Source organism: Sus scrofa, chromosome 6 (genome assembly GCF_000003025.6).
Source record: "Sus scrofa isolate TJ Tabasco breed Duroc chromosome 6, Sscrofa11.1, whole genome shotgun sequence".
Classification (NCBI taxonomy): Eukaryota; Metazoa; Chordata; class Mammalia; order Artiodactyla; family Suidae; genus Sus; species Sus scrofa.
The window spans coordinates 47,963,617-47,989,255 of record NC_010448.4 but is presented as its reverse complement, the minus strand read 5'-3'; the positions used below and the strand labels follow the sequence as shown (position 1 = coordinate 47,989,255).

Below are 25,639 nucleotides of genomic sequence, written 5' to 3'. Positions count from 1 at the left end.
TACTCATCACCTCATTCTGCCCCATATCTTACCCCCTTGTCCCCAGTCAGGACGAGCCCTTGGCCGGAAGGATTCAAGACAAGAGTCACTCTACAATGGGCCAGAGACATTCCCCACTGCTCTCAGTTTTCTGGGGGTGTTGGGTTGAGCTCCTCTCTTCTTTTTCACCCATGCTGGGGCCCCCTCCCCCTATTTCTCTTCCAGGGATGTCTTTACTCCTCCCTCTGATCACAGCTTAGTCCCTCAAAGCTAGATATGAGAGGACAGGAGGGGTCATTCAATGAAGAGGTCAAGCAACTCCTGGTCTGCAGAGGCCAGAGAGGCAAAAGGACTTGTCCAAGGTCATGAATCTATATGCTCAAATGGATCATAGTGGCTAAGTCTCTGAGAGCTTCCTATGTATCAGGTACATCTATAAATATTTTACAGGTATTAACTCATTTAATTGTCATGTAACCCATTTAGAAGATACCGTTATTATTCCCAGTTTACAGATGAAGAAACTGAGGCACAGAAGCCAAAAAGAATTGCCCAAAGCCACACAGCTAGTGGTCTTTACGGTTAGAACTCTAACCCAAGGCTATCCTGTGGTCAGTGGCCATTTCGTCTTCTAGGCAGGGGATTTAGGGAACGTCCTCTTCTTCACCTCCTCTCCTCCTCTTCCTCCCCCTGCCAGCCACCCACCTAACCAGTAGAAGTGTGGAAATCCAGGTTCAAGATTGCAAATAATCCAATCAGAAAGAGGCATGTACAAAGACTTGCCCAATCAGGAGCAGGGAATTTGACAAGCAGGGACCAATCAAAGAGGGTGACTCTGAGGGGCGGTCCAATGCAGAGTAGGTTTTCTAGAGGGCTTGTGGACAGAACCAATCAGAGAGGTCATAACACAATACCGCTCTACAAGGAAGAGTGGGCACAACAGGGCGTGGCTTTGGGCTTGAGGACCTGTCTTTGAGGGGCGGTACAAACTGGGAAACACCTCCTCTCTTTCCACCAACCTCTCCTCTAGGTTTCCACATATCCAGACTCCCTAGGTTTTCCCTGGGGCACTTCTCCCTGCTAACCTTGAATGTGAACGGAGCTTATGTTGGAGAGGCGAAGACTGGACTTTAGGTTGAAGTTGAGAATGGGGTATTCAAACTAGGCCTGAAGGGCCAGTACCTAGGCTGAAAGCTTGAAGCTTTTGGAATGGAGCGTAAGGTGGAGGGGTGGGGCTGGGGCGGAGGGATTGGGGCAGCCCAAACTGAAGAAGTCTGAATATTAGTTTGAGTCTAAGGTAAAGGGGTGGGGCTCAGGCTGTGAGGGTAGGACCTAGGCTTGAGGGTTGTTATTTATTTGGGTGAGATAGGGCAGGATTTTTGCTGTAAGGCGGGGCCTTAGAGACAGAGGGTGGAGCTATGCTGGGGGCGGGGCCTAAATTACAGAAGAATTAGATTGGATCTCTATTAGCTGGTCTGGGTTAGGAATTAGGGCTCCAGGGAAATAATCACACTCTTATCGACTTCCACCTGCTGCTCTCTTTTTCAGGCCAACTCATTCCTTGAGCTCACGAGGCATTCTCTCTGCCTCGGTGGTACATCCGTCCACTTCTGGTGACCCCAGGCTGGGAGATCATGTTTATTCTTGAGTGTAGGCTCTGCAGTGAGTCTGCAGCAGACCTAGTTCCCAGGCCCTCTCCTAAGAGGCGGTCAAGAACACATGTTTACCGAGCACCTAACTGGGTGCCGATTACTATTCTGGACACTGGAGAAAATTAGTGTCCTTGCCACTTGTCTCAGGTGGCTTACATTTCAATGACTAGACAGGACGCCATAAACAAATGAATAAGGAAACAATAATAGGTAAACAAACAAGCAAACAAGAGCATTACCAAAATAAGGGCTATGAAGGAAATAAAATGAGGTGATGGGATAGAAAAAAATGGTGGGGCCTGTTGGGGCTATTTTTTTGTTGCCTCTTTCATCTCTAGAAGAGTGCTTTGGGTTTCTCCCACTTACATGTATCATGAAAAATTTCAAATGTGCAGCAAAGTTGAAATAATTTTACAGCAAACAGCCATATACCCCCTGCCTAGATTCCACCGTTAACGTTTTGATAGTACTTGCTTTATCACATAGTCCTCCATCTATCCATCCCTCAATCTATTTTATTTTTATTTTATTAAAAAAAAATTATGGGGCTCCCGTCATGGCTCAGTGGTTAACGAACCCGACTAGGATCCATGAGGATTCGGGTTTGATCCCTGGCCTTGCTCGGTGGGTTCAGGATCCTGCGTTGCTGTGGCTGTGGTGTAGGCTGGTGGCTACAGTTGTGATTCAATCCACCGGCCTGGGAACCTCCATATACTGTGGGTGTGGCCCTAAAAAAAAAAGGTAAAAAAAAAAAGAAAAAAGGGCCACACCCGTGGCACATGAAGGTTCCTAGGCCGTGGGTCAAATCAGAGCTACAGCTGCTGGCATCATAGCTCACAGAGTCTTAACCCACAGAGCGAGTGTCAGGGATCAAACCTGCAACCTCAAGGTTACTAGTCGGATTCGTTTCCACTGTGCCATGACGGGTACTCCTAAGAAAAATTTCTTAAGGCCACACACCTGAGGCATGTGGAAGTTCGCGGGCTAGGGGTTGAATCAGAGCTGCAGCTGCTGGTCTATACCACAACCATGGCAACACTGGATCAGAGCCACACCTGGGACCCATGAGGCAGATTGTGGCAATGCAGAGTCCTTAACCCACTGAGCAAGGCCAAGGATTGAACCTGCATCCTCACAGACACTCTGCTGTGTTCTTTTTCTTTTTTGAGGCCACACCCGCGGCATGTGGAGGTTCCCAGGCTAGGGGTTGAATGGGAGCTGTAGCTGCTGTCCTAGGCTGTAGCCACAGCAACATGGGATCCAAGCCGTGGCGTCTTCAAACTACACCAGAGCTCACAGCAACGCCAGAGCCTTAACCCACTGAGCAAGGCAAGGGATCGAACCTGCATCCTCATGGATGCCAGTCAGATTCATTTCCTCTGAGCCACGACGACAGGAACTCCACTATGTTGTGTTCTTAACTGGCTGAGCCACAACGGGAAATCCATATTTTTAAAGTATTTCAAAGCAATTTGCAGACGTCAGGACGATTGGTTGGGGTGGGGGCGTAAATTGGTCAGGGAAAAGGAAAGGCTCTCTGAAGAGATTACATTAGAATTAAAAATCAAATGAAAAGAAGGAATCAGCCATGGAAAGGGAAAAAAGTGCAAAGTCCCAGGGGCTGCAATGAGCTTGTACATTGGAGGAATAGAAAAGTCATTACTGAGGCTGGAAGACAAGAGTGGATGGGAGTGTGGTCTAGAGGTGGGCAGGGCCAGAGCGCACAGGCCCAGGTGTGCCCTGCGAGTGAGCTGTCTCTGCGGGAGGCAGGCTCTTTGTTTCTCCACCTCTGTGTACCTCTTTCATGATCATCTTCTTTTTTTTTTTTTTTTTCTTTGTCTTTCTGTCTTTTCTAGGGCCGCACCTGCGGCATGTGGAGGTTCCCAGGCTATGGGTTGAATCGGAGCTGTAGCCACCAGCCTACACTAGGGCCACATCAATGAGGGATCCAAGCTTGTCTTCGGCCTACACCACAGCTCACAGCAACGCCGGATCCTTAACCCACTGAGCAAGGCCAGGGATCGAACCTACAACCTCATGGTTCCTAGTCGGATTCATTAACCACTGAGCCATTATGGGAACTCCCATGATCATCTTCTCACCCTCCTCTTTTCCACTCCCACCCATCCCCCAGGCCTGCCTTCATCCTCTTTCCCCTGAACCTCCACCCTCTCTGCCATTTCCTATCTGTATGACCTCAGACAAGGGACTCAACCTCTCTGTGGCTCGATTTTCCTCATCTGTAAAATGGGGATAGTAGAAATCTCCTCGTCTGACTGCTGGGAAGAGTGAATGAAGTCATATCTGTGAAGCTCTTAGATCCATTCCTGTTGCATAGTAGTGCTGGACACGTGTCCACTTTTGCTGTTGGTGCTCTTATTCTCCCCCATCTGTCCTCCTGGTCCTGGACCTCCATGTCCCGGCAGGAAGAATCAGGAACCAGAGTGAGAGGTGGGGATGGTGCCTGGGTGGTGGTGGTGATGGTAGTGGTGATGGTGAAATCTGGAGCCTAGGGGGTGGGGTGGGATTGTGAGCATCCTCAGGGGGTATCTAACAGTCGTGAGTGGTTCTCTAGAGGGAGGCCCTCAGAGGTGCCTTGGATCTGGGGGCAAGGCAGGCTCTGTGTGATGATGTGGCTAGGAAGAATTTAGCGAAGGGCTTTAGGGAAAGACCTTGACACAGTGGGATCCAAAGTGGGAGGGGTTTGGGCCACTAGGGATCTGTGGGATTGCAATAAAACAGATTTTGAAGGGAGGACCTGCTGGGTTTCTCTCTTGCTGAATGAATAATGTCAAAAAGAGGTGGAGAGTGGCTTGAGATACTCAGTGGGGTTTGGGGAGAGGGGCTGGGGGTCAGTTATTTCATAGAAGTTGGGCAAAGAGTCTGAACAAGGAAGGAACAAGGAGTCCTGGGCTCCACAGAAGTCCCAGGAAAAGGGACGGGCCTACAGGGTCCGAGAGAGAGAATAGGAACAGGGAGAAGGCAGGGGCCTCACAAGGGGAGCACAGGTGGGAGGATGATCAGGAATCTGGGTCAATTTGGGCCTTCCGGAAACTGAGGGGGCCCTCGGAGGAGAGGATGGTCTGGGATCTAATGGGGGAAAATTTAAGGTCTCCCATGGGAATAAGAGACATGTTTGGGCCCCCTAGGAGTTACAAGTCCTACAGGGTAGAAGGACATAGATGGTCCCCCGGAAGCTGTGGGCTATGGTTTGTTGTCCCGAGTGGTTGTAGAACATGGTTTGGGACCCCCAAGGGAGCAAGGCACGATCTGGGGTCTCCCTGGATTCTGACACATTGTCTGGGTCCTCTCTGAATGTTGGGGTATGATCTGCGGTCCCTGAGGGATGGGGTGTGGTCTAGGGTCCACTTGAAGATTGGGGCATGATTTAGGGTCCCTGATGGGGCCGCTGTGGAGCCCCTTGGATGCTGATATAGTCTGGGGTCCCCCTAGATTGGAGGGTGCAGTCTCGGGTCCCTAATGGGTGTGGGGCAGAGTCTGAGGTCACCAAGGAGAGTAGGACATGGTTTGTAGTCCCGGGTGGTCGTGGAACATGGCCTGGGTCCTCAAAGGAGATAAGGCATGCTCTGGAGTCCCCCTTGGGTATCGGGACCTGATCCCAGGTCTCCACTGGGGGCTTCGAGGGTCCCCATGCCAGTCGGGGCGTGGTCTAGTGGTCTCCGGGGAAGCCTGCTGGGCTGGAGGTGGGGCTGAGGAGGGGTTGGGGGCGGGCCGGCGGCTCCGCAGTGGAGAGGGGTCTGCGGCGGGCCCCCGGGCGGGGGTCGGGGGCGTGTGGCCGCCCCGCCCGGCCCCTCCGGTCGGCGCCCCCTCCCCCCTTGCGGCGGTGGCGGCGGCGGCGGCGGCGGCGGCGGCGGGGCCGGGGCGGCGGGCGGCGCGGAGGGCGGAGCTCGGCGGCGGCTCTGGAGGGAGGGCGGGAGGCGGGAGGCGGCCCCGCGGCACCGCGCCCCCTCCCCCGGCCCTCCCCCCACCATGGCGCGGAGCGAGGCGGCGGCGGCGGGGCCGGGCCCGGGGCCCCCCCGGGCTGGGTGAGCGCGGCCCGCAGCGGCCGGGGAGGCGGCGGGCGGGGGCGCCTGTGTGAGCGCGGGTGTGAGCGTGTGAGCGTGTGAGTGGTGTCCGCGGCGCTGCGGCGGGCCCGGCGTGCGCTCGCGCGGCCCTGTGTGTGCCCGGCGCCGGTGTGTGCGGCGCCCTGCTTGTGTGGCCATCCGGGTGTGTGCCGGTGTCGAGCCGAGGTGCTGTGTCCGGCCGTGCGTGCATGTTCCCCCGAGTGGTTGCCCCTCCGGCGGTGTGTCTGGGGGGCTGTCGCGCACCCATCGAAGGGGCTGTGTGCAGGTGTGTGTGCGTGGGTTGTGTGCTCAGGTGTGGGCCTCCCACCCCCCTCCAGCGAGTGTGTGCGCGCGGCTAGCTGCGTTGGATGTTTGTGTCCGGGTTGGATGTCCATCCAAGGGTCTGTGTAGCCGGGTGTGCCCGCTCGGGTGTCCATCTGTGTGTGTGTGTGTGTGTGTGTGTGTGTGTCTGCGGGTTGTATGTCTCCGAGGGTGTGTGTCTGTGCGTCCATGTCAGGTTCCGGCCTGGGGGCTGGGGCTCAGCACCTTGTGGGGCCAGGCCTCTGTATGGGTTTGGGGGAGGCGAGTTTGCCGCTCCCTCTGTCCCTGTCCGTGTCTATTGGGGGGGGCTTCGGCGGTCCTTGGGGGAGACGGCCATGTCTTCCCCTTCCTGGTGGCTGGTTGGGGGGATGGGCAGCCGGTAGGTGGACAGATGGAGGGATGAGAGGCCGAGGGATGGACAGATGGGCCTTGAGGGGAGGGACACAGACTGGGTCCTTCCCCACCCACCCCACCCCAACCCCCACTGGTCAGATCTCCGCAGATGGGGCCAGAGTTGCCTGCATCCAGACGGCCGGGCTGGGGGACCTTTGGGCTGCTGGTGGGAGGATTGCCTTGAACCAGTGCTCTAGGACTCAGCCCCCAACCCCTGAGATTTGACCTGCTGAACTCTGACCTGGCTGGGGATGGGGGGGCTTGCTGGGAGGGAGGGATGCTGGGATTTCTTTGGCTTGGGAAGTAGGTGGGGCGGGGGTGCCTCAGGGCTGGGAGGGATGTGTTCGTGACTGTGTGTGAATGGGAGTCTGTGCCTATCTGTTGACTGTGCCACTGTGGTTCAATATTTTGTGGTGTTTATAAGTGTGTAAATACCTCCCAGGGCTGTTGTGTGAGCATGTGTCTGTGATAAGTGAATATCTCGGAGTATCTGTGCAAAGGTGGATCTTTTTGTACCCGTGTGCTTGTTGGAGTGTGTATCAGCCTTTTAAGTGTCTTTGCACATTGTAGTTCTGTGTGTATGTGTGATGTGTGTATCCGCTAGTGTGTGCATTTATGCATCTGATGGTGTAGGAATATATCAGCTTTGTGAACATGTGTCCTGGGGATATGTGAGGTTGTAAGAGTGTGTTTGGGCACTTAAGAGCATGCACATATGTATCTTTGTGCAAGTGAGCATGTTATATGTGCATGCCCCTGTGTGTTGGCGAGTGTGCAAGGGTAGATCTGTTATAGGTGCATGCACCTGGGGGTAAGTGCATTTCACTGTTGTGTGTGCATCTGTGTTTAAATGTGCAAGGGAAAAGGCAGTGTTGTGTGGTTGTGTGCAGGTGTGTCAACCTTGAGGGTATACGTCTATGTTGTCTCCATTTGTGTGTCCATGTTGGCCTCTGGGGGGTGGGGTTGGGTGCGTTCAAATATATATGTGCAGGGTGATGTGCACACAGGTGCCTGTGTCCCAGCACAAGGCTGACCCCACTTCTGAGCCCAGTGAGACTGGGGTCCCTGTGACGTGACCTGGGGTCTACTGGGGTCCATGGACACAGTGTGTCCACACCTGGGACAGGAGTCAATGGAGGGCAGGGGACACACAGATCCTGCTGCTGTGTCCATGGAAATCCAGATGTAGAGTCATAGGTTGTGGGCCCATGTAGGTTCTGGCATGTCCACACATGTTGGTGTGACAGAGGTGTGACGGCGAACATGGGAACTTCTGGTCCTCTTCCAGCTCCTGGTACTGTTCAGGTCTTTGAAGTTGGGCGACTGGGGTATGGATTCTGGAAAGAGGAAGCTGGGAGCTTAGAATCCTGGGTTTGAAGGAGAAGGGGGCTGAGGGGCCAGACTCCTGGGTCTTGAGAAAGGAAGGGCCTGAGACCTGGACTCTTGAGGGGCAGGGGGAGGAGGGTGGGTTCTTGCTTCTTGAGCCTCCAAAGGACAAAGGACAAAAGTCCTAGACTCTTAGGTTTTGGAGGGTGAACAACAGTCAGAGGCCTGGAATCCTGCATTTGCAGAAATGACTTCTTGGGTCCACTTTAGCCTGTGGAGAACCTGCAGCAGGAAGGCTAAGAGAGTGATCACACCAGGGACGCCCTTGGCTAAGATGGTCTTTCAGGCAGGTCTCCAGAGAGGAGCCAGAAGGATGCTAACCGTGTGGTTTTGTTCCTTTGCAGGGACTGGCCCAGGCCCTGACTCCCTGAAGAGAGGTGAGTGGGGCCCCTCAAGCTGGGGAGAGAGAAATGGAGTGATTGGGTTTGTTCTGAGCCAGCCAGAGGCCTGGAGCTCTGCCTTGTATGGATTTCTGTGGCCGGTATGGCAGTTTCCTGAGGGGCAGGCGCCCACCCAGGCTGGGGGTGGTGACCAGGTCAGGAACATCATGTTTGGGTAAGGGCTTGATAGAACCAGGGCACAGGGTGGGGGTGGGGGTCAGTGGGGCAGGGGTGTCTCAGGCCTGGAGGTAAGATGGGTAAGGTGGTTGGCAAAGGGAAGTCTCCTCTTTATCAGTAAAGGATGCAAGAGTTTCCTGACATGAAATGAGCCTGCATTTGGAGAGCGGCATGAGGATGCTGTACCATTTAGTGTGTGTATGTGCATGGATGTGGGAAAATCTGATAGTCAAACCTGCTAGTGGCTGAGAGAGAGCCAGAGAGAATGATCAAGCTGATGGCAGCTCACATTTATATAGTGTTTCCTGGGTCAGCAACCACTCTAGGTACTTTCCAGTCTATTATCTCATGTAAGACTCATAACAGCCTTATAAGATAGGTGTTATCACCCCCATTTTACCAATGAACACACTGAGGCATAAAGAGAAGAAGTCACCTGACTAAAGTCAGGCATCAGGGCACTGGGATGTGAATGGGGCAGCAGGGGGGCCCAGGTTCTGGTTCCATTGTTATTATTACTGTTTCAATTTGCCCCCCCTACCCCCCAGCTATGGGAAGATTTCCTGTTTCACAGGTTGCAGCTCTGAACCCTGGAGACCCTACAGCCAAGCAGGTGCAGAAAAGGTGGGTCTCCTAACTCAGGAGCGCCACCTCCCAGACCAGGCTTTTCTGTCCAGCATAGAGTAGTGTCCCCTAGGGAGTGCACGACAGGTTAGGAGGGGGCCTCAGAGCTAGTGGGACACCCTGACTCTGCCTCTGCTTCCTCTCTCCAGCCCCATCCCTGCCTCCCTCAGTCTCTCTGTTGCTTCCCCTCTTTGTCGGTCTCTCTAACACTCGTCTTCACTCTCCTGTCTCTCCCTTACGCCGTCTCTTTATCTCAGTCCCTCTTCGCTGCGTGGGTCTCGTCCACTCAGTTTTCCTGTCTCTCTCTGCTTCGGGCTTGCTCCCCAGTCTCTTCGCCTCTCTTTCAGAGTCTTTCTCTTTTTGTCTCTTTGTCTCCCCCTTGTCTCTCCCTGTCTCTTTACCTCTCTCTCTGCCTCTCCTGGTCCCTCCTCTCTGTGTCCACAGCCCCCCCATGGGCTGAAGGATCAGAGCCACCTCAGGCCGCAGCCCCGCACTGCAGATTCCCAGGAGGTGGGCCAGCAGGGACAGGTGTGGGGTGGGGTGGAAACAGTTTCAGGGACGCCCCCTTCCCATCCTTTCCTCTTCACCCCCCCCCACCCACCCTGTGTTGTGATGGGAGCTGACAGGCCGTGGGCTGCAGCTGCCGCGGGGGGAATCCCCGCCGGAAGGTTTTGCCTGGAGCAGAGGCACAGTGTGTGTGTGTGTGTGTGTGTGTGTGTGTGTGTGTGTGTGTGTGTGTGTGTGTCTCTGGCATGTATGGGGCCTTGTGTGTGCCCATAAATGTGAGCCTGAAAGTCTGCCCCTTGCCGGGGAGCTTAGCAGAGCCCAGGATGAAATGAGGCTCAGAGAAGGAATTCCCAAGCCTGAGCAGGGAGACTGATGTTTTTCTCATCACCTCCCACCTTCAGACCCCTCTGCCATTGCCAAAGGTGGGGGGTGTTACCCTTAACATTTATGGAATACTTACTGCGTGCCAGGCGCTATGCTCAGTGACCCCTATGAATGAGCTCACTGAACCTTTGCAACACCCCAGAAAAGACGGTACAATTACCATACCATTTTACAAATCAGGAAATTATGGCCTATTCAGGAAAAGTCATTGGTTTGGGGTCACAGAGCTAGCAAGTCTGGGAGCCAGGACTTGAACCTGAGTCTGTTTGATTTCAAAACCCTTGCTCTTGATACTAGTGCCCATTTCTATGCCTGGCACATATTGGACCCTTGGTGATGATCATAACAATTACATACTAATATGTATTGAACACACGTTATGTGCCAGGCACTGTTCTGAGTATACCATGCTCATTAATCCGTTTAATCCTCACAGAGGTAATGCCTGTTTTTATCTCCATTTTCCAGATGAAGAAACGGAGATTCAGAGAGGTTCAGACACTTGCCCGAGGTCACACAGCTAGTAAGTGTCAGAGCTGGAATTTGAATCCAGGAAGTATGGCTTTGAAATCTATGACTTTAAACCCTAGTTAGCAGTGATTTTTCAGAATATTTAGTGGGTACCGGAAAGCCCAGGCTGGCCCAGATGTCATCCCTCTGGTTGGGGGATTATGAGAAGTCTGGGAGCTCCTAGAACAGGGGTCGGGGTGGGGGTAGGATGCTCAGAGGTGGGGCAGTGGTCATTTACCAAGTAGCGTTATCTATTAAGTCCATGGCCACAAATGATGGGTCTTGTCACTGTCCCACAGGACCGGGTTGTCAGGAAAGGAGGGATCTGGGTCAGACCCTTAGCAGGACATCCCAGGGTGGCCAGGTTGGTGGTCAAGCCCTACCCCTGGGTAACCTTTTCCTCCCTTGCAGATCTCACCTCCCACTCTCCCCGCCTCCTCCCTGCACCATGGCTCCAGGCCCTTTCTCCTCGGCGCTCCTCACGCTGCCGCCCGCTGCCCTGCCCTTTCTGCTGCTCCTCTGGGCGGGGGCGTCTCGAGGCCAGCCCTGCCCGGGCCGCTGCATCTGCCAGAATGTGGCACCCACGCTGACCATGCTGTGCGCCAAGACCGGCTTGCTCTTTGTGCCGCCGGCCATCGACCGGCGCGTGGTGGAGCTGCGGCTCACCGACAACTTCATCGCGGCCGTCCGCCGCCGCGACTTCGCCAACATGACCAGCCTGGTGCACCTCACCCTCTCCCGGAACACCATCGGCCAGGTGGCGGCCGGCGCCTTTGCGGACCTCCGCGCCCTCCGCGCGCTGCACCTCGACAGCAACCGCTTGGCCGAGGTCCGAGGTGACCAGCTCCGCGGCTTGGGCAACCTCCGCCACCTGATTCTTGGCAACAACCAGATCCGCCGAGTGGAGTCGGCCGCCTTCGACGCCTTCCTGTCCACCGTGGAGGACCTAGATCTGTCCTACAACAACCTGGAGGCCCTGCCGTGGGAGGCCGTAGGCCAGATGGTGAACCTGAACACCCTCACACTGGACCACAACCTCATCGACCACATCGCGAAGGCACCTTTGTGCAGCTCCACAAACTGGTTCGCTTGGACATGACCTCCAACCGCCTGCATAAACTGCCCCCGACGGGCTCTTCCTGAGGTCCCAAGGCCCCGGGCCCAAGCCGCCCACGCCGCTCACGGTCAGCTTCGGCGGCAACCCCCTGCACTGCAACTGCGAGCTGCTCTGGCTGCGGCGCCTGACCCGAGAGGACGACCTGGAAACGTGCGCCACCCCCGAGCACCTCACCGACCGCTACTTCTGGTCCATCCCCGAGGAGGAGTTCCTGTGTGAACCTCCGCTGATCACTCGGCAGGCGGGCGGCCGGGCCCTGGTGGTGGAGGGCCAGGCGGTCAGCCTGCGCTGCCGCGCCGTGGGTGACCCTGAGCCCGTGGTGCACTGGGTGGCACCCGATGGGCGGTTGCTGGGGAACTCGAGCCGGACCCGGGTCCGGGGGGATGGGACCCTAGACGTAACCATCACCACCTTGCGGGACAGCGGCACCTTCACTTGCATCGCCTCCAACGCCGCCGGGGAAGCCACAGCACCGGTGGAGGTGTGTGTGGTGCCTCTGCCTCTGATGGCGCCCCCGCCAGCCGCCCCGCCACCTCTCACCGAGCCCGGCTCCTCGGACATCGCCACGCCCGGCCGACCTGGGGCCAACGAATCGGCAGCTGAGCGCCGGCTCGTGGCGGCAGAGCTCACCTCGAACTCAGTGCTCATCCGCTGGCCAGCCCAGAGGCCCGTGCCTGGCATCCGCATGTACCAGGTCCAGTACAACAGCTCCGCAGATGACTCCCTTGTCTACAGGTGGGTGCTGCAGTCCCAGGGCCTCCTCCCACCCCAGGGGCCCTCCCTCCCCTGCGCCCATGCCCTGGGCCTTCTCACTCAGCGGAAGCTCTCACTTGCCCTGTTTTTCTTCTCTCTTTCTCTCTCACTGTCTTTGTTTTTCATGCATCTTACAAATCTTCCTTGAGCGGCCGCCAGAGCCAGACCAGCGCTGGGCACTGGAGTTAGAAGAGTGAATGCACTCAGTCTGATCCTTGCCCTCCTGGGGCTCATGGTCTGCATCAGCGCTCACCAAAGCTGTTTGCATTCCTTGTCAGTTAAACACCTCAGAGCAGGAAATATACTCACATACATATATATTTACAGTTACAGTTATATTTAGAAATTATATACCAGTGCTACTGTATCAACACATTGGGTACCTTATGGAAACAGAAAACTATGAGAAAAATACATCGATATAAGTCATTTCCACCATCCATTGGGTTCGAAGCCCTGGTGTGGATACACCTGCCATGGTATAGACAGACATTAAAGAGTTAACTTTCTCCCACTATCTCTGTTCGTATCTTGCTCTCACCTCTGTCTCTGTTGGTCTGTACCTCTTTTCCCTCCTGCCCTCATGAAGCTCTAAGCCCCTGCTCTGTGCTAGGCCCTGCTAGGCGCTGGGAACACAGGGAGCTCACAGCCCAGAGGGAGGAGACAGACAGTACATGATGAATAAGATGAATTACTGCCTTGGCCTTGCATTATCACTCCATGTTGGTAGTTTTTTTTTTTTCCTTGCCATACCTGTGGCATATGGAAGTTTCCAGGCCAAAGACCGAATCCGCACCACAGCAGCCACCCAAGCTGCTGCAGTGACAAGTCAGATCCTTAACCCACTGAACCACAGGAGAACTCTGTCTCTTTCTGAATGTGGCTCACAGCCACAGACCTGTCCCACAGTGGGCGCTTGGAAAGTGGTTGTGGGCTCTGTGGCCATTGCCCTCTGCCTGGCTCTGCCTCCCCTGCACACTTTGTAGAGCGCCCGCTGAATGCTTAATCCTGTGTTTGGCTTCACGTGGGGGCGCCAGAGCCCCAGCTCTTGGAGGTGCTCAAACCCACACTGAGAAGCCTGCCTCCTGGCCTCCATCTTCACCTCACCCAGCGTCTGCTGGGTCACAGTCCTGGCACACAGTAGGTGCGCTCCTATTGTTGACTGAATGAGTGAAACGCCTCTTTTCTCTTGTCTCTGATATCCTTGTTTTCTTCTCTTTGAATCTGGTCACCGAACACTGAATAAATGCCCACTGCTTGCCAGCTGCCAGTCTGGGCCCTAGGCCTACCAAGATGCATCAGACACTGGCCCAGTCTTACAAACATCAGGGCAAACAAATGATCAAAAACAGAAACCTTTCTAAGGTACTGCCAAGGATGCTACTCTCCATTCCATATTCCCAACTCTGCTGTGAAGCAGCAATGATCCCCCTCCCATTTTATAGACAGGGAAACTGAGGCTCAGTGGGGGGAAGTCACTTGCTCAAGGTCACACCGAAAGAGGCAGAGTCAGGATTCCAGCCCTTACCCTTCTAACTCCTAATTCTGCCCTTTTACATTGAACACTCATTTATCGAGCACCTACTGTTTGTCAGGCAGGGATTAGGGGAGATGGATAATACATTTCTGTAAATAGCTCTTGGCTTCTGTGATTCTCCACCTCTCTCTTTCTCTTTTTCTTTCTCTTTCCTGTCCATGGTCACTAGCTGGCAGGGTGGTGGGAAGTTCCCAGGCCCCAGTCCCGGCATGTATGCAGATACTGATGGTCCTCTAGCCCAGCTGGGCAACAGACCCTGGGACTCTTCCCTTCCCCGTGGGACCGCAGTTCCAATCCTCCATCGCACACTGCAGACACCTGTGCTACAGCACTGAGGGGGTTAACTTCCTCACTGCTGCCATGGGCAGAGGTGACAGCCAACCAGAATCCAGCTCTGCTGCTTGCTTGGGTCTTACAGCCAATTAGAGACACATGGGCTCTAGCTTTCTTAAGGAGCTAGCCTCTGTCCTTGAAAAGGGGGAGTCCCCTAGCAACTGGTTATTTTGGGGGAAGGAGCAAGAGGAATCCAAGGCTCTTTGAGAGGGGGGAGGTGAGAGGAAGAGGAAGACTTACAGCCAGAGGCCCAAAGTTGGTTGGGATGGGAGCCAGTGGTCTGTGAAACAGGCAATGAGGAGAGTCGGAGAGGTGGTGGGCCTTTATGGGGGAGGGCTGTACTTGAGGGCTTTTTGTGGGAGGGTGGCTCTTGGTGGTGGGGGAACTAAGGTGGGCTTCAGAACCAGCGGGTAGCCTGGCTGAAGGGAGGGAAATGCTTCTGAGAGGTAAGAGGCCTGTGGAGATGGGGGAGTGGCCTTGAAAGTAGGTGGTGCTCCTGCTGCATGGTCCCCATGAAGATGAGGAGGTGGTTCTTGTCTGGTGACCCACTAAGAGCTTTGTAGGAGAGGAGAGCTTTGAGGTTGAGTGCGGAGCCTGCAAATCCATGTGGATGTGGAGGTCCCAGGTTAGCCGAGGCTGGACGTAGACGGGATGTGCCCAACAGAGGAGGGGCAAGGCCTCATGGGAATGGTCTCATAGATGGAGGCAACTGGTGATAGAGTGTGAGCCACGGCGAGGGTGACTGGCCAGCTTCAGGAGGGATGCATGCTATTAATGAAATTAGTAAGTGCCAGGCTCTGGATATGTTAACTCATTCATACTTCACGCCATCTCTGCAGTGTAGGAATTCTTAATACCCCCTATTTGGGGGAGATGAGACACAGAGAGGTTAAGAAACTTGCTTGAGGTCACAGAGCTAGCAAGCAGCAGAAGAGAAACTCAAACCCTCCTGGCACTGTGGCTCTCAGACTTTGTCAGCTTAACCACTTCTCTCCCCTGCCCCAGGAGGGGAGAGGCGTGGAGGGCAGGGGCCTGGAGCAAGAAAGGAGCTGCTTTCTTGGCTACATTTGCCCAATTATGGATGAAACTTACCTGGGTGCATGATCTGGTGACTTCAGTCAGTATGGAGCAGGGTGTGCACACTGAGTGGTTGCCTCTGATAGCTGGGTTGGGAGCAGGACATGCAAAGAATGGACATGGTCCTAGGCACAGTAGGGGAACGTCACCAGTGGGCCACTGTGAGGTGTGGCTTAAAAGGCACCTGTCAATAAAAAGCGAAGTAGCCTTTAGCCTTGGCCCCGCAGTGGGCAGGACTATTTAGTTGAGGGCCTTGGAAATTGTCTTAGAAGATAGATACAGCTAGGAGAAGTGTCTAGTTAAAGGTAGGATATGCAGATGAAGGGGCAAGGTCTGTGTCAAGGTTTCAGGAAAGTGCAGGAATATATAGAAGAGAGAAACCAGAAGAGCATCCATTGCCCCTGTCAGTAGGACAAGGGATTTGGGAGTTCCCTTTGTGGCGCAGTTGCTGTGGCTGTGGCGTAGGCTGATGGCTACAGCTCGGATTTGTCCCTGGCCTGGGAGCCTCCATATGCCACAGGTGCAGCCCTGGAAAAGAAAAAAAAAACAAAACCAAAAACAACCACAAAGGATTTGAGTTGACCTCCACCTCCACTTGAGTGAGGGTGGGGCATGCAATTAAGGGGGCGTGATCTGTAGCGTTTGTCCCTTTAAAGGACGGGAATATGAACGTAAAAGCACTTGAATGGCAGTTCTAATAGCGATGAGAAGCTTCTTGGGGGGTGTGCCCCCTGAGGGCAGGGCTTGAAAGCTGTAGCATTTCTCCCAGGCGGGAGCCAGGGTATGTAGATGAGGGGACATGAATAGCTGAAATTATCTTGGTAGGTGAAGAGACTGGGAAAGGAGGTGGGTCTGAGGGTGGGGCATGCAGATAAGGGGCGTGGCCCATAATAACAATCCTGAGGGGCTGGTGATTTGTTGTTTGAATGGCTGCTGTTGTCTCCGTAGAGGGTAAGATTTTGGTAGGGAGGCATGGTTTGGTCCCCTCGCGTGGGACTTGGAAGTGAAGCCGAGTGGTTCAGAGTGGAGCTAACCCCGCGCTGATCCCTCCTCCTCCCGCAGGATGATCCCATCCACCAGCCAGACCTTCCTGGTGAATGATCTGGCAGCGGGCCGTGCCTACGACCTGTGCGTGCTGGCGGTCTACGACGACGGGGCCACGGCGCTGCCGGCCACACGAGTGGTGGGTTGCGTGCAGTTTACCACCGCGGGGGATCCAGCGCCCTGCCGACCGCTGAGGGCGCATTTCTTGGGCGGCACCATGATCATCGCCATCGGGGGCGTCATTGTCGCGTCCGTCCTCGTTTTCATCGTTCTGCTCATGATCCGCTACAAGGTCTACGGCGACGGGGATGGCCGCCGCGTCAAGGGCACCTCCAGATCGCCTCCGCGGGTCAGCCACGTGTGCTCGCAGACCAATGGCGCAGGCGCAGCGCAGGCCCCGCCCCCGCAGGACCGTTATGAGGCGCTGCGCGAGGTGGCTGCTCCAGCTGCTGCGGCCGTGGCGGTCGAGGCGAAGGCTACCGCAGTCGAGACGGCTTCCACAGAGCCAGAGGTGGCCCTTGGACGCTCCCTGGGCGGCTCGGCCACCTCACTGTGCCTGCTGCCGTCTGAGGAAACCTCTGGGGAGGAGTCCCGGGTCGCGGCGGGCCCCCGGAGGAGCCGTTCGGGGGCCTTGGGACCGCCCGCTTCGGCGCCCCCCACGTTAGCTCTGGTTCCTGGGGGAGCCCCGGCCCGATCGAGGCCGCAGCAGCGCTACTCTTTCGATGGGGACTACGGGGCGCTCTTCCAGAGCCACAGTTACCCGCGCCGCGCCCGGCGGACAAAGCGCCACCGGTCCACGCCTCACCTGGACGGGGCCGGAGGGGGCGCGGCCGGGGAGGACGGAGACCTGGGGTTGGGCTCCGCCAGGGCGCGCCTGGCCTTTACCAGCACTGAGTGGATGCTGGAGAGTACCGTGTGAGCGGCGGGTGGGCGCCGGGACCTGGGTGCGGCGGACCAATGCCCAGCCGCCCAGACTCGCCGGGGTAAGGCTCGGAGAGAATGCGCTGAGCCATCAAGTCTGACTGGAGGGGAGACGCGCTCTTCTCCCTGGAGGGGGCGGGCTGCCTGGGCTGCGGCTCGAGGCCACGCCCCCGCGCCCCGGCGGTTTGAGGGCGGCCCGCGGGGCTCCGCCCCCCCACGGACTTTAAGCCCCACCTCCTGCCCCTCCCCCCGCGCGCTCGCGGACCTCGCTGGAGCCGGTGCCTTACACAGCGAAGCGCGGGGAGGGGCAGGGCCCCCCCGACACTGCAGCACTGAGACACGAGCCCACTCCCCCCCGCCCGGGACCCGGGACCCGGGGCAGGGGCGAGGGGCCCATTTCTTGTATCTGGCTGGACTAGATCCTATCCTGTCCCGCGGCGGCCTCCAAAGCCCCCACCCCCACCCCATTCAATTCCCTGGTCCCGTCGGGTCTGGCTTGGGGTCCCCCTTCCTCTGTTCCCTTCGTTTGTCTCCGTCCTTCCCTCTATCGTCTCTGTCTTGTGTCCTTCCCTTTGTCCCAATTTTCTCTGTCCTGTCGTCCTCTCTTCTCCCTCTGCCGTCCTGTATTTCGTCCAGTCTCCTTGTCTCTCCTGATTCTCTTCCCAGTACCCATTCTCCGGGGCAGGTCCCACTGGAAGGACCAGACTCCCCTATTCCTCTTTCCCCCAAATAAATCCCCACATGAACAAGATCCAAAAACAAATCCCCCTCCCTACCGGAGCCGGGACCCTCCGCCGCAGGAGAATTAAACTTTTTTCTGTGTCTGAGGCCGCTCTGCTGACCTCTGTGTATCGTGTGTCTTGGGGCAGGGGTAGGAGGAGGGTGACCTAGATTACAGCATAAGGACTCTTAAGTGAGACCGAAGGCAGGGTGGCTAACTGGGACCAGGGACATTTGCAGGCAGTTTCCTACCCTCTGAGAGACTACGGAGGTGGAGAATAATTAAAACAGAACAACTCACGAAAACAATAGCTAACGTTTAGTGAGTGCTTATTATGTGCCAAGTGCTTAAATCCTCTAATCCTCAGGACAACCCTAGGACATCAGCACTGTTTTTCCATTTTATAAAGGAGGCAGTTAAGGCCCAGATGTTAAGTAACTTGCCCCAGGTCACATAACCAGGCGGTGAAATTGGGATTTTAAAAGGCCGGCAACCTTTGGAGTCTTTAGTGCTGAGCAACCATGGTATGTTCCCGAACACACAGGCGTTGTGCTGACCACAGCTTCTCTCTCTAAGGTCAGACAGCAGTTTGAGGTAGATACGTTTGGCCCCATTTTACAGATAGGAATCCGAACCAGGGAGAAGTGAAGTCACTTGCCCAAAGTTCCCCCGGTGAAGCAATCAGAGAGCTGGCAGCTGGACCTCAGTAATTCATTCCTCACCACCACACGAAGCTGCCTGTGGTGTCTCTCGAGGCTGGGGGATGGCCCCAAGGACCTTAGTTAGCAGAGTTTGGGTCTCCAAAGCCAGCCTGGGGTGGGGGTGGGGAATGGGACAGGGCTCATTGGTCAGGCTGTCTGGAATCTGAGGGACCTTAGGTAGAGAAGGGGGCTGCAGGGAGGGGAGTTTCTCAGGTGAGGGCGTGGGCTGCGGCTGGGGTAGGGAAGTTGTTTTGCTGGGGGGTGGGCCCTGCAGTAAAAACTCTTTCCTGATCCTGGGGAAGAAGGAAAAGGCTTCATGCCAGCCAGGGGCTCCCTGAGGCCTAGAGAGGAGGAGAGAAAGACAGAAATAGAAACGGAGCCAGAGGGAGGAGGATGGATCTGGGCAGAGAGGGTGGGAGGCAGCAAGGACAGAGGCACCAGAGAATCACAGGCCAGAATCACCCAGTGGCCCAGCCACACTTATCTCAGTCATCACGACTCCTGGGTACTGAGGGCTTCCCACACACCCGGCACGGTGCTCACAAACCCTCCTTGATACATGAATAGAGAGCATGCAACTTGGCCCCTGGAACATAACGCTCACAAAATAGAGTTACTCAGATAGTAAGCCTGATCGCATTTATACTCTGCAACAGATGTGTGCAGTGTGTGCGCCCTCTTTTTCAGATAAGGAAACTGAACATCAGAGGGGTAAGGAGCTTGCCTAGAATCACACAGCCAATAAACGGCAGAGCCATGATTAGGAAGTTTACTGCCTGCGAATCCTGCACACCTAGCCATCTGACTCTGTCTGATTCACCTGGTAAAGCATTATTGAGCATGTATTATGCACCTGGCCCACCTCAGGGGATATAGCAATGAACAAAACAGACAAGGAGTTTTTTGGTGGCACAGCAGTTTAAGGATCCAGCATTGTCAAGGCAGCAGCTTGGTGGTGGGGGTTTAATCCCCGGCCCGGGAGCTTCTACATGCTGCAGCCACGGCCAAAAAAAGTGTCTGTTGAAAATGTCATGTTGAGAATGAAAACAGGATGATGGGACAAGGAATGACTGAAAGGCCAACTTTATTTATTTACTTATTTATTTATTTTATTGTGGCTGAGCTGGCAGCATGTGCAAGCTCCCAGGCCAGGGATTGAACCTGCATCACAGCAGTGACCTGAGCCACTGCAGTGACAGTGCTGGATCCTTAACCCGCTGAGCCAGGCCAGAGATCAACCCAAATCCTCATGGATCCTATTCAGGTTTGTTACTGCTGAGCCACAACGGGAGCTCCTGCTTACTTTAGATTGGGGGTTCAAGAAAGGTGATGCTGGAGTTGAGGAAATCCACTGTGGGAAGAGCCAAGAAAGAGCATTCCTGGCAAAGAAAATAGCACGTGCAAAGGCCCTGAGGTAGGTGTGCTTGGTGTTTTGGAGGTAGTATGTCTCAAGTGGAATAAGGATGTTACTAAACTCAGGTTCAGCTGCTCACCACTCAAAAGCCAATAGTTTAAGAGGCAAGTGTTAATGGAAAGGAAAGGTATAATCAGAAAAGCTGGCAATCTGGGGAGACAGGGTCATGTTCCAAGACCAACTTGAAGATCCTACTCAGTCGTGACAGTTTTAAAAGGGAAACAAGGGGAAAAATCTCAGTGAATCATTGAGGCAGGAGGTTGGCTTCTGCATCATTCTCCATTTTGTGCAGACTAAAGCTGACTTTTCAAATGTTACCTTGCCTGTGTGATCTGTCTGTAGGATTGCTAGGGGAGCTGTTGAGGGTTAAGAGATAGCCTTTTTTTTTTTTTTTTTTTTTGCATTTTTTAGGGCTGTTCCTGTGGCATGTGCAAGTTCTCAGACTAGGGGTCAAATCAGAGTTATAGCTGCTGGCCTACACCATAGCCACAGCAATGCCAGATCCAAGCCACGTCTGCAAACTACACCACAGCTCACGGCAACACTGGATCCTTAGCCCACTGAGCGAGGCTAGGGATCCAACCTGCAACCTCATGGTTACTAGTCAGATTCGTTTCCACTGTGCCACAATGGGAACTCCCAGATCTAGTCATTTTTTAACTGCTGAATTCTTTATTCCTGTTTTTGTTTTTGTTTCGGCTGCACCTGTGGCATATAGAAGTTCCCAGGCCAGGGATTGAATCCGAGCCGCAGCTGGGACCTACACCACAGCTGTGGCAATGCTGGATTATTAGCCTATTGCATGGGGCCAGGGATCCATCCAACCTGATCTGCCATGGAAACAACGCAGCATCCTTAACCCACAGCACCACAGCGGGAATTCCTAATTCTTCATTCCTCTTTTTTTTTTTTTTTTTTTTTTTGTCTTTTTAGGTCCTTACCTGCGGGATATGGAGGTTCCCAGGTTAGGGGTCTAATTGGAGCTGTAGCTGCCATCCTACGCTGCAGCCACAGCAACGCTGGATAGGAGCCACATCTTTGACCTTCACTCATGTGACAACACCAAAACCTTAACCCACTGAGCAAGGCCAGAGATCGAATCTGCATCCTCATAGATACTAATCAGGTTCTTAACCCACTAAGCCACAACGGAGACTCCCACCCCCTATTTTTTTCTGTTTTGTTTTGTTTTTGTTTTGTTTTGTGGCTGCACCCAGAGCATATGGAAGTTCCCAGGCTAGGGGTCAAATCAGAGCTGTAACCACTGTCCTACGCCAGAGCCACAGCAATGCAGGATCTGAGCCACATCTGCAACCCACACCACAGCTCACTACAACGCCAGATGGTTAACCCACTGAGCGAGGCCAGGGATCAATCCTGCAACCTCATGGTTCCTAGTTGAATTTGTTTCCACTGCTCTTTGTTAGGCCTTGGTATCGCCAAACAGGCATTTGCAATCTTAGTTCAATTATAGTCCTTGTACTGAAAAGGGTTATATGCCTGATCTCAGACATATCCTACATGATTAAGATTTTTATTATCATATAATAATTGGCCACTTTTTTCTCTGTGGGTTCTGTGTTGGGCATAGAGATGGATTTTTTTTCCTTTGTTTGGCTACACCAAGACCTGTGAAGTTCCCAGGCCAGGGATCAAATCCCAGCTGCAGCTATGACCTATACTGCAGCAGTGGCAACGCCAGATTCTTAACCCACTGAGCTAACCTGGGGATTGAACCTGCACCGCCACAGAGGCAACGCTGGATCCTTAACCCACTGCACCACAGTGGGAACTCCCCAACACTACTCTTTTTATGTGTGGTAATAAATTCATTTCTGTTCTACCCATTTGAATGGGATTTCTGACACATTATAGGATAAAGCATCCTGATTGACGTAGATTTCCATTTATCCTAGGTGCAGAAATGCTCGGCTCTGTAGCCAGGCCAAAGGAGTAATCCTGGCTGAGATTTGTAAATCAAAAAGGCTACTAGCTTTGAGTTAAAAAGCATGAGTGGGAGGGGCCGGCTGCTGAGCCAGGTTTGCTGACAGGTGTGGGTGGGTCAGGTGAGCCCAGAGCTGCGCCAAGAAGGAAAGAGAAACTGAAAGCCCGGGAGGGAGCGTGGGAAGTTTCTGAGCCTAGTTTAGGAATCCCTGGGCTGCTGGGGAGCCCCTGATTGAGGCTGAGGCCGGAAGAGAGATGGGAAACCGTCGCAGCAGGGCAGGGGCTGGGGCGGGGTGTACGTGGGCAACGCCCCCCCCCCCCCGCCCCCGAGTGGCCCGGAGGGAGCTTCCGCCATTGGTTTAACCGTTTTAGGAACTCATTCATTTTTTGCTCCGAACATTCCCATCAGTAGTTTTTTTTTTTTTCTTTTTGGGCTGCACCCGTGGCATATGGAGGTTCCCAGGCTATGGGTCAAATCAGAACTGCCCCTGCCAGCCGACGCCACAGCCAACGCAACACGGGATCCCCGGCTCCCAGCTGCGTCTGCGACCTACACCACAGCTTGCGGTAACGCCGGATCCTTAACCCACTGAGTGAGGCCAGGGATCCAACCCGAGTCCTCATGGATGCTAGTGAGGTTTGTTACCACAGCCACGAAGGAGCTGCCCATGAGTAGTTATTTTTATGATCATCCTGATTTTACCAGTGAGGAAACTAAGGCATATTAAGGCAAAGCGATTGGCCCAAGGTCCCACAGGTGTTTATTCTATGTACAACCAAAGCGGAAGACGGGACCCTCTGGGACTCACAGAGGCCCAGCTTTCCTTTCTCTCTCTCTGGGTAGCATGAAAGGGTAGGGACCTCTTGCTGGGGACTGGAGGGGCTGCCTGGAAAGAAGGCAGTGAGCAGGGCTTCCAGAAGGCAGGCAGAGTCTGGAAATTTTGCTCTCATCACCCCCTGCAGTAATAATAATTGCGTAGTGAGTAGAGAATTGCTCTGATGTGCAGGCACTTCATATTTTTCATTTTTTTTTTCTTGGCTCTTAGATGCAGAAAGATCACACTCTTCAGACCATAATATAGAATAATTGGCCCATGAAATACTTTCTAAGGTTTTATCCCTGGCCTCAAGTCCAATCCCCTGCCCACCCCCTCCCCTTCCCAGACACCCATTTTATTTTTTGCTTTTTAGGGCCGCACCCGTGGCCTATGGAAGTTCCCAGGCTAGGGGTCAAATCAGAGCCACAGCTGCAGACCTACACCACAGCCACAGCATTGAGGGATCTGAGCCGTGTCTGTGACCTACACCACAGCTCGAGATAACGCCAGATCCCCAACCCACTGAATGAGGCCAGGGATCAAACCTCATCCTAATGGGTACTAGTTGGGCTCGTTTACACTGAGCCAAAATGGGAACTCTTTTTTTTTTTTTTTTTTTTTTTTTTTTTTTTTACTTTTTTGGCCACCCAGCAGCATATGGAGTTCCCAGCATAGGAAGCAGATCTGAGCTGCAGTTGTGACTTATGCTGCAGCTGCAGTAAGGCAGGATCCTTTAACCCACTGTGCCAGGCTGGGGATTGACCCTGCATCCTGGAGCTGAAGAGACACCAGTAGTCCTGCTGCACCACAGCAGAAACTCCAATTTTTTTTTTTTAAATTGAAGTATAGTTGATTCACAAAGGTCTGTCAATTTCTGCCATACAGCAAAGGGACCCAGTCATACATACACATCTTTCAGCTCATTTTCTCGCTCACTTGGACATGTGTTGGGGAGTTCCCACATGCGTTGACAGCTTCTTAACTCTTGAGCCCATATCTGCTTCTCCATCTGAGGTCTTTCTCCTGTCAGTGTGCAGAACAGACTGGAAGTACCAGGACTGATCCCCAGGGCAGTCTTCAACCAATGAGGGTCAGGAGCCTGTGATTAAATACTTCGGCTTCCCTTTTCCTCAGTGGTCCTTTCTTTCTTCCTCCCTTCCTTTTTATTTTATTATTATTATTATTATTTTTTGGCTGCACCTGCAGCGTGCAGAAATGTAAGATACCATGCCGGGGTCAAACCCTTGCCACAATGACAACACCAGATCATTAACCCACTGAACCACCAGGAAACTCCCAATGAGTCATTTCTGAGGTATGTTCCATATGATTCCTCTACTCCTTTGAGGGTCCCCAGCACGAATGAGCTCTGGTTGCTCACAGTGGTTGCCCTTTTGGGGCTGGGACTAGGGTGAGGAGGGCAAGTTCTAGGGTGCAAAGTTTAAGGAGGTGCCCCCCTCAGGTTTGGGCAAGCACCTTTACCTCACTCTAGTCCAGACTCTGCACAATTTATTGGCTTTTTTTCTCTTCCATTCCCAGTTTTCCTACTCACATTTCCTGGGGGTACCTCCCAGATAAATCACCTGTACTCATGCTTTTGGGAGGTCCCAAACTAAGACATTTATTAGGAGTTGGATTTCTGAATCATAGGGCACACCTGTACTGACCTTGTCTACTCGGCACTATTCCACAGAATTTTCTGCAATTACAGGAGAGGTCTATATCTGTAGTGTCCAATAGAGTAGTTACCAGCTACACCTGGCTGTGGAGTGCTTAAACGTTGGCTAGTGCAATGGGGGAAATGAATTTTCTGTGTCTTTCCTTTTTCTTTTTCTGTTTTTCATGCTTTTTTCCTTTAATTTTTTTTTTTTTTTTTTTTTTTTTTTTTTTTTTTTTGTCTTTTGTCTTTTTAGGCCTGCACCCATGGCATATGAACGTTCCCAGGCTAGGGGTCCAATCGGAGCTGTAGCCACCAGCAACCTCGTGGTTCCTAGTCGGATTCATTTCCACCATGCCATGACGGAACCTCCTTTTTTTTTTTTTTTTTCTTTTGTCTTTTTAGGGCCGCACCTGCAGCATATGGAAGTTCCCAGGCTAGGGTTAAATCACAGCTACAGCTGCCTGCCTACACCACAGCCACAGCAACGCGGGATCCAAGCCTCATCTGCAACCTACACCACAGCTCATGGTAACGCCGGATCCTTAATCCACTGAGCGAGGCTAGGGATTGAATCCACGTCCTCATAGATCCCAGTCAGGTTTGTTACCACTGAGCCAGGATGGGAACTCCTCTTAATTTAAATCTGATTGCTCTACATGACTGGTGGTTACCATCATGGGCAGTGCAGTTCTAGATACTCATGTATTGTTCTCCCAAATATTTGCACCTGCTTCATTCCCTTCAGATGTGCTCAAGAGATCACAGCCCTGCAGAAGGTGGCCTCCTCCACACCTGGCTCTGATTAGATGATGGGGCCCCAGACTTTGACTATGAGCCTGATGCAAAATAGATGAGAGTTTTGAGGCCAAGGAAAGAGATGAGTGAATTTTGCATGTGGCAGGAATGTAAATATTTTATGGCCAGAGGGCAGATTGTAGTAGTTTTAAAATATGTCTTCAAAACCTTTGACCCTTTCCCCATCTTGAGAAGTGGGTCCGTCCTCTTCCTTTCAACCTGGGTTGGCCTTTGCTGGGCTGTGCCCTGCAGGCCTGCAAGTCCTCTATGTGCCCAGCCTCAAGACTGAGAAAAGGCTCAGAGTCAGTGACAGAGACCTCAGTGGTTTAATGGATGGGAGATCCTACCTGTCTGAAGCGTGGTCTTGGAGTGACACCCCACTGTGTGCGGTAGATGGTGGGCAGGACATAGCAGCAGCAGTCTTGGC

General features: G+C 53.7%; 1 protein-coding gene and 1 long non-coding RNA gene across 5 annotated transcripts; one reads left to right on the top strand and one right to left on the bottom strand.

The window, feature by feature from the left end:
* LOC102160572 lies at positions 7,662–25,639 on the bottom strand. Of its 4 annotated transcripts, none has more exons than XR_002344655.1 (3): positions 25,560–25,639; positions 15,210–15,378; positions 7,662–7,746 (listed from the first exon to the last, which is right to left on the bottom strand). It is a non-coding gene; the product is annotated as an uncharacterized LOC102160572 (long non-coding RNA). The 4 variants fall into 4 exon arrangements; XR_299472.3 differs by lacking the exon at positions 7,662–7,746 and adding an exon at positions 12,237–14,885; XR_002344654.1 differs by lacking the exons at positions 7,662–7,746; positions 15,210–15,378 and adding exons at positions 22,532–22,896; positions 23,666–23,780 and having other exon boundaries at positions 25,560–25,630.
* Positions 7,724–17,986, top strand: LRFN1 (leucine rich repeat and fibronectin type III domain containing 1). The gene is given in 7 exon segments (XM_021094364.1): positions 7,724–8,172; positions 8,901–8,976; positions 10,336–10,390; positions 10,789–11,426; positions 11,429–11,503; positions 11,506–12,229; positions 16,257–17,986. Coding segments are annotated over 4 exon segments (2,301 nt in total). The 5' UTR covers positions 7,724–8,172; positions 8,901–8,976; positions 10,336–10,390; positions 10,789–10,825; the 3' UTR covers positions 17,158–17,986.